The sequence below is a fragment of the Lichenostomus cassidix genome, chromosome 5 (genome assembly GCF_008360975.1).
Source record: "Lichenostomus cassidix isolate B80296 chromosome 5, HeHo_3.0, whole genome shotgun sequence".
Classification (NCBI taxonomy): Eukaryota; Metazoa; Chordata; class Aves; order Passeriformes; family Meliphagidae; genus Lichenostomus; species Lichenostomus cassidix.
In genome coordinates this window covers 3,603,496-3,615,896 of record NC_139486.1, presented here as the reverse complement: position 1 = coordinate 3,615,896, position 12,401 = coordinate 3,603,496, and the positions used below count along the sequence as shown (strand labels likewise).

Here is a 12,401-nt window from a genome sequence, read left to right as displayed (position 1 = left end):
TTACAGATGGAGTCATAAGAGACTCCCAAAAAGAGAAATATTTAGATTTTGTTCTTTCCATCAACGAAATCTCCAAGCACTCTGGAAAATAAGTATTTTCTAATTTGTAAAACAGGACTAGCAGCTGTTTGTTTCTTTGAAAGGTTGCTGTTGGCCCATGATGCTTCCAATTGCTCTCTGTGTTTTCAAAATAATTGCCCCTCTCAACAAAGCCTTGGAGCAGAGAAGTCTCATCTCCTCTTTGATGCAGTTCCAACTCCCCTGTTCCAGGAGAGCAATTCCATACTGCTCTGACTGAGAACACACTACCTGACTTTTCCAAAACACAATGTTCCATTCATTTAAGACAATTTCATTTGGACAGTAGTTTGAGATAACAGGAAAAGTGCATCCATCATCAGCTGCGTGTTCCCCTTGTCATGGCATTTTCCTTTGAGCATGAAACAACCTAAATACAGAAGAGGAATTGCTGTATCACAGATGCTGACAGTCCCAGACTCTAATAGTTGTATATAAGCCCCTGCAGTCAGGCTGTTCCCAACTGTACCCCAGCACAGCCCACCCAAACTCCTGGAACATCCCAGCAGGTCCTCATCACTTTTTAATACTCCAAAGAGAATCTCTCTCAGTAATGCCAACTTGCAGGGTGAGTTATCCCCAACAGCAAGTCCAAAAGGCAGTACCACCATGCAGAAAGAAACAGCATGCTCAGTCCATTTGGCTTCATTTGAACCAAAACCACCTTGGGAAGTTTTCCTGACTTTTAGGAAGCTAAGAGCAGCCCAGCTCTCAGGAGACATGCACTTCTAAGACCAGATCCATTCCAGCCAATTCAGAGTCCAAACAGAATAAATATGAAACAGGGCAGAGCTTCACCACTACAGCTGGTGGTCCAAAATTTCCACTCTGAATTCTGGGGAACGACGCAGGAACCAGTCAAACTGGAACAAGACAGTTTTAAACAAGTCATGCTACATTAAGCTCAAGCTGTGAAATTTTTATCTTCCAGTGAAACAAGTGGCTCAGCCATCTCCAGTACAAATCCTAGTTGTTGCTTTTCCCATGGCACAAACAGTCGAGGACATTCTGTGATGGGAAGCAAGATTTGCAGTGTCTGACCTCACACTACAGCATTTAAACCTCAGCTGAGATCCAGCCTCTCCTTCCCCTAGTTCTGCATTATCACAAACCCAAACCCCCCCCAGGTTATTTCTGACATGGTCAAGGAAGCTGCAAAGTGACAGATCCTGCATAGCAGTGGTTCCACAGCCTGGCTCCCTGCGGGAAGCCAAGGGGAAGCGTATGGGGAAATGAAATGTTCCCGAGTTTCTTGACACCAGCCCTGGTGATCATTGCATCTTCCTCTGCTTTCAAAGGGCACCCACATTCAAGTAGAATCTGCTCTAAAATATTGATTTAGAGCAGATGTAGTTTAAAGAGAGTTTACAAGGAAAGTGGTTTTTGATCTTTTTTTTATCCTCTGAAGGGAGAGCATGAAAACAAAAAGCAACGTTAAGTCATAAAAAAATAATTGTTGTAGACCTCAGCAATTTTTAATTCCCTTTCCCTTCACTAAACATCTGGGTTTTGTTAGAAAACGCTGCAAAATTATTTTCCAAAACCTTTGACATGCATTCTGCTCAATAGGACCCAAAAGCTCAGAAAGGAAGGTTTCAAACCAAGTAAGAGTTGCTATTTATTAAGCCCTACCAGTGAAATTGGTGTAACCATTTTCTCCTGCCTAACCATTCCCTGCTATTTGCAAGGGCACAGGGATAGGGAGTTAGCATGTTAAGATGATGCTCATCTAATAGAAGAAAAGGACATTACACCAAGGAAACTATTATTCAAGCAAACTCAGTCTGATGAGCCAAGAAAAAGCTGCCTCTGCATAACCCAGGGCTCTCGAGACACCTATGTGATTAAGTTACTTCAGAACAAATTAGTGCTCCATGAACTGATTAGACCATAAATAAGCCCAATAGGAAAGAGAGAAGCCACTGACAGACACAGCATCCTCCCGATAGCAGCTGAGCTCTACAGCTCTCATTCAGAATGAGCACCAAAAAGCTGTCAGTGCCAAAAGGATTTGTGGCCTTTTTCCTCCCAATTCAAAGGACGTCAAAGCAGATGCAGTATCTACAGTAGATAACTAATCACAAGAATCCTATACTTTCATTTTCTCTTGTCACTCAAAGCACAAATTGCAGCTCTCTCCCCGACCTAATAATTATTCGTATGGCTGCGTTTTGTTCTTCTCCAGCAGCAGCAGGAAACTTGATTGGAGCTGCAGGAACCCAGCCAGTGACTATCCAAGCTGCTGTTGTGATAGCACAAAGCAGAAGCCAACTCGGCAGGTAATTGGACTTGGAAGTCAGAGAGATCTTCTGCAGTCGGCTTGAAATAGTAATTTCATAGGGGAGAAAATAGGTTGTCTTTATCTACCACAGGTTACCAAAGGAAAACTTTGATCCCAAGAAAGACAGGCATAATAAATACCGAGACACACCATCATAAAAAGGTATTAAAGGAGGGGTTTTTCAAGTCTGCAGCAATTTAAAAGGCATTTGGAATCTTTTCTGGAGTCCCTGTTACACATGCAATCACTTAGGAAAGCACAACATTCCTTTGTTAGAAAGGAGTGCTTCCAGTGCTCAGCAGTTGTATTCTCTTGCCCACTGACTTAATACTTTGGAAGATCTCAATTATCCACACTAACATGGGAATTCAGTCATGCTTCCAGAGTATTCCTAGGGAATCCTGGAGTGCTACTGTCAACAATTCCTGCTTCATAATGCCATATTCAAGTAATTCAAATGTACATGAAGCCCTTTCTTCATTTCTCTAAACTTCACCCCCATGGAAGCAATTCTAAAGCATCATAAACATACAGAGAAATCTAAATGCTTGCAGAGACAAAGTCATGGGGGATTCTGTGATCAGAGTGTTATGAAAGCCTCCCATATCCCTCCCAAAACTCAGTAAACTCCAATTCAGCATCCCATCATTCCCAGGTGATTATTCTGAAAAAACCTTTTATCTCACTCTCACTTGAAGTTCAGCTCTTATTGGAAAATTTCTGCTCAAGTAAAGCCTGAAATCATTTCAGACACATTTCAGACTGGAGTTTCACAGCATTAAATATTGTGCATGAAAACAACAGTTAACACTATTCAACCAAATGAAATACACATTACAACTGACTTCTGACTTTGTTAAACCCCTCCAACTGTTTAAAAATGAAATTCACCAACCCTAACTACGTTATGATGAGCTAACAGCAATCTTACATCTCTATGAGTTTGGTAGTTACAGGAAGGTTTTCCCAAATTCTGTGATCATGACTGACAAACCTTCCACTTCACCATGAGACCTAAGTCAATGCAAGGAACAGCCTCTCCTGAGACGTGATGGTTTTGAAAGAAACTCTCTAATTCAGCAAAGGGGATTATTAAAATCTTGAGAAAGATCCATACTCAGTTAATGAAGACTCACAGTCCCCCATTCACCAAACCTTACCTCAGATATCCACACAGACAAACTCAGGACAGAGTTTTAAGTTCTTCCTTCCAGTAAAAACAATTTTGACAATGCTTGAACAATTCTGTCTCAAATGGTCTGATTTTTGTAAAATAGGGGACACTAGAAAATTTCCTGAATGGTGCCTAAGCACAGAGTTAATAAAATAGGTTTTGAAGTCAAGTGCATAATTTTAAAGAGATGCCTCTGTATTTTAACAATGACAACAACTCTGGAAAAACTTGAGACTTGTTACCCTATGGAGTGCTCTCCCCCCAAATACCGCCATATACCCTCAGAAGGCCAAACATTTCTGATTTTCCTTCAGCACCTCAGAAGGCAGAGTAGCAAAAAACAAGTGCTCAGTGGAAAAAACAAAAGGCAGTGATTCATATGCAATTAGCTCAGCTAAATTTACTACTGAAGCCATTGCTACTCCAGCTGTCCTTGACACCTGCACAGCAGGGACAATGGAACATGACAAGCATCCTCTTACCAGCTACTGCAGCTTTCAGGCTGACACACTAACTTCAAACTGGTGACAGCTACAGTTCTTGAGCTGCTGCATTAATGCAATCAGCACAAACCCAGCCTTGCACCTTAGTCAAGCCCCTGTTTGTCAAGAGACAAAACCAATGAAGGGTTTCTCCCACCTCTGCTAAATCCACCATCCAAAAAGCATCAGTAGTCTAAACACTGCATATGCCATTTTACTCACAGATTCATTTTACAGTGACAGACAAGCAGAACAAAACAGAAAATTGGTATCTGGAAAGTTAAAATGAAGGATGTAAAGGGAGGAAAATTGTTAATATCCTGTGCAGCACTAGTTTCTGCTGTTTCATCTTCCTTAAATACAAGTCAGACTGAAAGACTGAAAACAAAACTAAACTTTTGAGGTCAAGTTGCACATTATTTTCTAAGAACTAAGCAGCCCGCTCTTTATTAGCCTATATTTCTTCAATCAATTACACAAGAAACAATTCCTAGTAAAACAATTCAGGCTGTGGTGCCTAAGATGTGAGAAAAGCTGATGACAGCATCTTAAAAATGTAAGTGTCCTTTCAGTGCATGGGAAGAGCACTCGCTGAGAGCCACTGCACCACTGTTCTGGCACACATCCACCAGCCCTGCCCCAGACAGCAGCAAAAATACACAAAAGCTCCTTTCTAAGGGTTCAGAGAAAGTGCAAAATACATTCAACTTGACACATCTACCTGAATCCAAATCCTCACAGGGCAGGCTTGAATGTCCCAGGCCCTCTGCTATCTTTATAAGGGCACTAATTTGTACAGCACACATATTTTATCTGCGCTACAATAACACCACAGATGAACACTAACCAGATTCCTTGTGGTGTCTGCCAGGTGTTTAAACATTTTGCAACTCAAATGCTGAAATACTATCTGCAGTCTAAAAGCTTAAGATTATCCAGTGAGAAGATGTGTAGATTTCGATCCCCTATGTAGAACACTTTTTTTTTCCTGTTTGTTGCATTTTCAGCAACAGACTAGAATTACCAATATATACTGTAGGTCTGTTCTGAAGGTTGATTTCATCAGGAAGATTTAAAATCACAAAAGCTTTCATTTTGATAATAGAAACACTGAAAAATATTTACTGTAACTTTTAATCCAAAAGACTCCACATTTCTCTGCAGCAGACAAGCCCTACACAATGCTCAAAGAGAACAAGCTCTGGTACTGTGTATTTTGATACGTTTAGGCATATACTGTGTATGGTGTGTATTGGAAAAGAAAACATAATCCCATACTATGTATTAAACAACATTCTTCTCTTGGTCCAAGGCAGACAACACATTTCTGAGAATGCTGTAGGTTCTCTCCCATGGGATATTTCAGTGAGGTACATCTTGTACAAACCATCCTCTTGTGAGTGCCACCACAGAGCTCCCCCTCCAGTTTGGCCCAAACTTTACTCACTTCTTGCTTATAAGTGAAAAGCTTTGAGAGGAGAGATAGGAAGACCTAACCTAAAAATATCACTAAAAATACTTTTTGTGTTTTTATCACCTGACCACTGTCTGGCTCAGATAAAACAGTCAGCACTGACAGCCAGCTTTCTGAACAGGGGCAGGAAGGTTGGATTATCTCACACCTGAGCTTACAGAGTATTTTAAACAGGTAACTGGATTAAAGTTATATACACCAGAAAGAAAATCCACGGTAGCCTCTTCATTAAACAAGTATATCCTACTACAACAGAATAAATCAGCAGTAATACCTGAGGTGTTCTCCACTCAGGATCATCAGCAAACAGGATGTGCTCAGAGTCACATACCTTCGATGCTTGAGGCGTAGAGATGACATGAACAGTGCTGGGTTTAACTCCACTTGCCTTAGGTCGTTTATAAAGGGCAAATCTGCTTTTCCTGCGCCCTCTGTCACCGTTAGGGAGGGATCCATTGTACCTGGAATTAAAGGGAAAAAGTTTGGAATACAGGGAAGGAGAGAGCGGTAATTCAGCCACAATATTCTAGTATCATCAAATGCATGGGAAAAACAAAATAAGTTAATTTTGCTTCCTGAATTATGAGCATTCAAGCATTCTTTACCTACCAATGGTTGAAATGTTATTCTCATTAAAAAGATAATTAACTACAAATGAAATACTGAGTTGTTCAGCCACAGAAATGCTTCTTCACCTCTAGAATCAAAGGGATTTGGAAGAACAAACTCTGCATCTTCACCGTAATTTCAGAACATGAGGAGTTTTACAGTTTTTTTACCCTATCACCCCTCTCCCCACATCTCACGCAGGAATGGAGGAACAACAGGGGCAACTTGGAAAACCAAAGTAATTTAGGGGCAAAAACTATACGCAAAGGAATTTTACTCACACAGAAAGCTTTTCTAGTTGTTCCCCCCCACACCTTTTTTAACTTTTAATCCTAAAGGCTTTACCTATTATTAAGGAAAGAGGATGCAAGTGTTTTTAATTTATGTGACTATCTGAAGCCTCACTAATGACTTTCTTTATCAGGTGTAACACAGGAGCCCTCGAGAGTTCTTTCATCTCTCCCTGAGGACACAGACCCAATGGATTAATTATTCAGAGAAGTCTGAAGCCTCAAGGGGTCAGAGTTCCTTCCCCAGGGAAGGGATCAACTGGAAATTTCTTTGCAATGCACAAGCACGGAATTCACCACCACCTCACCCCCAAGATTTAGGTCAGGGAGAGGCTTCTCACCACAGCAGTGTCACCTCTGCCATTCCTGCTTTATTTCCTCTTCCATTCCTAATCTGCAGATTTCAGACTTTTCCCCAAGAAACTACAGATGTTATTCCACTGATAAATCCCTTCTGTCTTACTGGTGAGGTCCATTCCACACTGATCTCATACATCACTCTCCTACAGCCTTTATGATTATTGCAGTCAGAAAGAGAATACCAAAAGGAGAAGCAAGAGGTGGCAATGCAGTAACCCAGAATAATTTTTTTCTTCTCATTGCATCCTGTGTGTGTAACTATTTGTGTAGCTATTTGGAGAGTCTTCTCTCATTCTGCCAACTAGTGGGAAATGGGCAGGGGATGAAAGCAAGTGGCCTCATTGCTGAGACTCTGGAGAAAGCTCACTGCTCACTCCAGGCAAGGATCACCTGCTGTCCCGCAGGGAAACAGCTCCCAACTGCACAGCCACCACGTCTAAACAGCAGGAATCCCAAATGCAGGACTGATGAATGACTGAGCACAAGCAAGAATAGATTTAAGATCCAAAAAATCTCCAGTTTCAGTACTCTAGGACTTAAAACCCAGATATTTAAAAAATGCGTATTTAATACCTGATACTAAAGCCATATAAGAATTTGGGAGACTTTCAGCTGAACTTGTCCTCTCACTCCCATTTTCATAGGGAATACTACTCTTTCTGGAATATTTAAGGAGATTCCCTATGACAGAACAAAAACAACAGGAGTAAATCACTACTATCTCATGCCAGACCTACTTGTACCCTGAACCTTGTTATTAACCCTACTCCAGAGCAAAGCAGCACAGTGGATGCTCATCACAGGAGACCAATCCCTAGAATGATACATCAATATGTTCCACAGGCAGCTTAAACACCAGCACTTAAAATAGGAGTTATTTGATTCTCCACTTGAATCTCCCTGGATAAATGCACATGCTTTCTTTTCAAAGACACTAGTATCAGGAATATGCCAGCAAGTTTTAACTTGCCTGAAGACAACATTCTTTCTGCAAGTATTTTTATCTGAAAAACTAAAAAAGTAACAATTCCCCGAGAAATAATATGGAACTACTATATATCACCATTGCTAGCTTTATATCCTGTAATCATTAATTTTTCTTATACTTGTGTAACTGTTAAGCAAAATTAAAGTAGTTCCACTGGAAAATAAAAACAGGCAAGTGGGGGGTTTATTGTTTGGGATTTTTTTCCTCATGTTCACGAAACAATTTTAACTGGGGAACTCCAGTTTCCATTTCAGGAGCTCCATTTCAGGTTTCTGTGGGATTTAATTACTTTTAAAAGAGAAAGAAATAAAGCTCAAGGTTAAAAGACATCTTGAAAACTTCAAACAGGAAGAAAATACAAGCAAAGTGAAAGTTGAATTCATTCATCCTGATTAGCACTGACAAATTTTCATGAAGTTTTTCCTTGAGCCCATTTCTGAACTTCCTTTCCATATGAGGGCAAGAGGAATTGAGTGGTGGTTTTATGATTTGTTATGCTTTAATTATAGACCTGTAAGTTTTATTTTGATCCCAGAATGAGCTGAGACAATTCCTAGGCTTTGGAATGTGGTTTTGGGGGGGAGAAGGGTGTGAGAAGTTGTGACTTTCCACAGCCAGCAGACACCTTCATTTTTCCTAAGCCAGGCCTCCCAACTTGTTCCCCCACAAACCAATGCTCCCCATGGCACTGCAGCCACACCTTTCCTTCCCTTCCCACCACCTGAACGAGCTCCATGCCCAGTGACCCGGCAGTAATGCCCTAATTGCTCCCTCCCACCCTCTCTCCCTGCTCCTGAGGCAGCAGCCCTGCAGCTTTAACCCATCCCTGCCTTTCCAACAGGAGCTGTCCCACAGGACACAGCAGGATTCAGCATCCAGGAGGAGGGATGGCTGCCCACACCTTGCTGAGTCAGCTTTTCTAGGCACAAGGAACTGCAACAAAACCTGCCCTCTCCTCCCCATTGCTCCCAGCTCGTCCACTGAGCAGTAACAGGATGGAATCACACATGGAGAAGGGACAAGGATTGAGGCCACAAATTCCCCATCAGCAAACAGTTCCTCTCACAAAGCCTCTCAACCATCATGAGCCATTTCCCTTCTTTCTCACTGCACTCTTGCTCCAGGATCAGCTCATGGATCAGCACATTAGGACCCAACTTTCTGCTTCACAGGAAGGCCAGGACTACCAAAAGAACCTGCAGCTGAAGTTCTCCTTCACCCCACCAAAAAGGCTGGAACAAATGTTGTTTCCAACTAACAAAACAAACTAGGGAAAAAAAATCAATTTCATGGCGATGGAACAATCATTTCTGAGAGCATCCTGGCTATATGTGGATCTATGGAGCACTTTGGAAGTTCTCCAGATGTTCATCAGACCAACATGTGGAAGGGACAGTCCTACACTTTTTCCAAATGCTTCTCAGTGACAGCAGCCCTGGGACAAGCTGCATTATGAAACCTCCTGGGGTAATTATCTCAGTTGATAGCACTATTCCTTGCAAATAAGGGAGTGGTGCTGGCAGAGGCTATGGGCACCATAATTATCAAAGCCAGTTTCCTACAGATTTACATCAAACACTTGAAGAGTTTGGTATACAATGAACTGCAAACTCCAATTAAGCTTTTCCCATGGTTGGATATGTAATGAAAGCCTCTCCTCCGCCTGGATTCAGGGCTGTCTGGAGAGCAAGACCACACATGCTCTCTCCCACAGTCCACTGTGGCAAGTTCCTACTTTCTACAAGTCTTGTACTACTTGTACTACTACTACAAGTACTTGTCTACTTCTGAGATCAGCAACAAGCTTTGAACTGTTTGTCAGACGGCTTGTTACACAAGCTTTTTTGGTTTATGTTTATTTTGGTTTTGTTTTTTTTTTAAAAACCCAGCCTAGACAGTGGCAAAGAATAAATGACACCTCTGTTACTTGGCACTAGAGCTCTAAATCTTGACCTACACCTTGGAAAGTTTGACTTCAATTCAAGGAAGCCATCCTTAAAATTAAGGTCTCTACTAGCTGACATAGAAAATGCTGCATGTAGCTGATTTTTTTTTTTTTACAGTGCTATCAAAATACAAGCCATCGAAAAATGTAAATACTCCATATCTATTGCAAACCACCTCCCAAAAGACTACAAACTGAACAACTCCTAATTTTCAGCAGTAATATTTCCCCTGGACAAAAAGGAGCAATTTTACTTTGCTTTCCTTGTCTATTACTAACAGATGTACGGCACACCTCATCATTCTTGGATGAAAACCATCCCAAATGACAGACTTGGCTATAAACAGATGAGATGCTGCAGTTCAGTTGTTTCCAAAGCTCTAGTGAGTCAAACATCTTTGCTCACTAAACAATAAAGCTGCAGAAGTGGAGTCAGACTTGAGTAAATCTTCCCTTGTAAGTACATTTTGATCCCATATTTGGTATAATTCTGTAGTACATATTCCACACATACCAAAACTCAGTTTGTGCTTACACTGGATTTTTACCATCCCTCAACCAGTGTGGACCCACAGTGCTGCCAAAAGCAGCAGTCTCACCTTTTGTTTGTTCATTTGTTCGCACTGCTTCTCTCCTTGGTTCACATGGAGAGGAAGCAAAACTAGATTTATGCTCTAAATTCAGTTTTAAAACCACACTCCTCACTCTCCAGCCCACCGCAAAGCCACAGAAGACCAGCAACGTGGAAAACAGCACAGAGAGCAGGAGAGAATCCCTTGGAAGTACTGTGAGCCTAACAGCTATCATGACATCCACAACATATGAAGGCTAAAGATACATTATTCACCTTTGCAATGCCCAGTCCCAGAGCTTTTCACGGCTCCACACAAGTCCTGACTAGCCTGAAAACCCTCTGCTGCTGAAGCATCCAACACTCGCTCTCTTGAACACACATTAAAAGAGAAAAAGTCACATGTTTATAGTTTACAGAGAAACACAAACAGAAAGCTTCAACATAGGCAACACTGACAACAAAATAAGTGTATTTGTGTCTCCTGTTATATAATATCACTGCCAGTACTTCAGAGTCTTTACACCCTCTCCCCTTGTATCAACCTCAACAATTCATTTCGTATCTAGAAATATTTCAGCAAAAGAATGGCTAAGGATTTCCTTTTTTAGAAAAGGTAAGAATTATTTCAAATACATTTTTCTGCATCAGAGCTTCAGAAAACAAGCAGTTGCTGTCTGCCAGTTATCTGAGAATTTCAGTGAAACAGAACAGTGAAGTTATTCTCTGACTTAATCTCATGAGGAAGAGTTGCCAAATAGCAAAAGCAAAGCTAAGGAGCACTTCTGTACCGACAGGATACTCCTGGTTCATTTCCTGCTTTGAACTGTGTTCTCTGTGCTGGATCAGTGTCACAGATATTAACTCAATATGAATTGAGGTCTAAGCTTGTCTCTAGCTGATTACATGCATCAATGTCTGTCCCAGAAGCAGCCTCCACCAGCAGAGGTACTGCTAATCCCATTCCTGTCGGGGAGTTTTGGCACTGAGCTCAGGACTGCTCCTTCAACAGTGGAGTGCTGCACAGATGACTACAGCAGATTGCAACAAACACCTCCAATGCTGAAGTTTCTTGGAGGCTGGAAGGAGGACACTGTTTCATCCTTGTTGTCCTCATCCCCAGGAACTCAACAAGCTTTGACTGACCAGAAGGTTCTCTTCTGTCTTCCCAAGGCTTCTTTCCCCACTGCTTCACATGGACCTCTGACAAAATGTACCTCTGGCTGCTTCCAGACCACAGAGTGACAGAAAATAGAGATGGCAGAGTAACATGCTCCATCCCCAACTTGGTACAGTTGATCCATGACCAGTTCCAGCTGGTCTGGAAGATCCAGGCCTCCCCAGTGTGTTTCAACATCTTTCGAGTTCAAACTTTCCCCATGCACACAGCACGGGAGATCCAGGTCAAGCAAGTCCCTTGCACTTCCTGCCAAATCCACCAAAGAGTTTAAACAACCTGTTCTCTCCTCATTTTCACAGCAGGCTCACGTGCTAGAAGATTAATTCCCATCAGGTTTTTCTTTATTTCTGGAGGAAAATGTTTTAAGTCGTTACAACAGCAAAACTAAAGTAGTATGAAGTAGAAAGACTACAGCAATAAGCGACTCATGGGTAACTAAAAGACTTCCATCCTTTGATTAACAAAAAGCCACTGATCCAAGACCTTTAGTTTATGCAACCTGGGAGGAATTCCTGAATGAAAGACAGTCCCACCTCAGACTCTGCTGGCTAAGACATCTCCATAGGCATAAATGCTTCCTAATCACTACCAGTCGTACAGCTTAACCAAGCCAGTCTTCCCGCAGAGCAAGAAAATCCAAACCAACAAGTTCCAAAGTCCCAAATAATCTCATCTCTTTACCCAATTAAGAGCAATGTTTTTGCATCTGTGAACTTGATTATCCCTGAGAAAGGTATGTTGGAGTTATTAATTGTGGCTATAATCAGTTTGGGGTTTGTTTTTTTTTTTTTGCTTCTGAGACAAGTGTTTGTTCTTACAACCTGCATTTGTGAAGTCATTTTACTATCATAAAACACTTTAGGAAGCATTCCCTTCTCCAGCACATTTGGAATACTTGTTAGTGATTAGCCACAAGCCTTCTCTTCCCCAGCACCAAATTTTAGTACTCCTCACTTAGTTTACTGCTAC

The 12,401-nt window shown here is 41.5% G+C and overlaps 1 protein-coding gene across 6 annotated transcripts in view; it reads right to left on the bottom strand.

Moving 5' to 3' along the window:
* Nucleotides 1-12,401, bottom strand: part of PELI2 (pellino E3 ubiquitin protein ligase family member 2) — a 68,281-nt gene that overhangs the window by 37,887 nt on the left and 17,993 nt on the right. For 3 of the 6 annotated variants that reach the window (XM_085061016.1, XM_085061017.1, XM_085061020.1), the window contains exon 2: nt 5,764-5,950. In XM_085061016.1, the coding sequence (XP_084917142.1) occupies nt 5,764-5,950 (187 nt within the window). The remainder of the gene's footprint in view (nt 1-5,763; nt 5,951-12,401) is intronic. The other 3 variants (XM_085061018.1, XM_085061019.1, XM_085061021.1) reach the window with 1 other exon arrangement.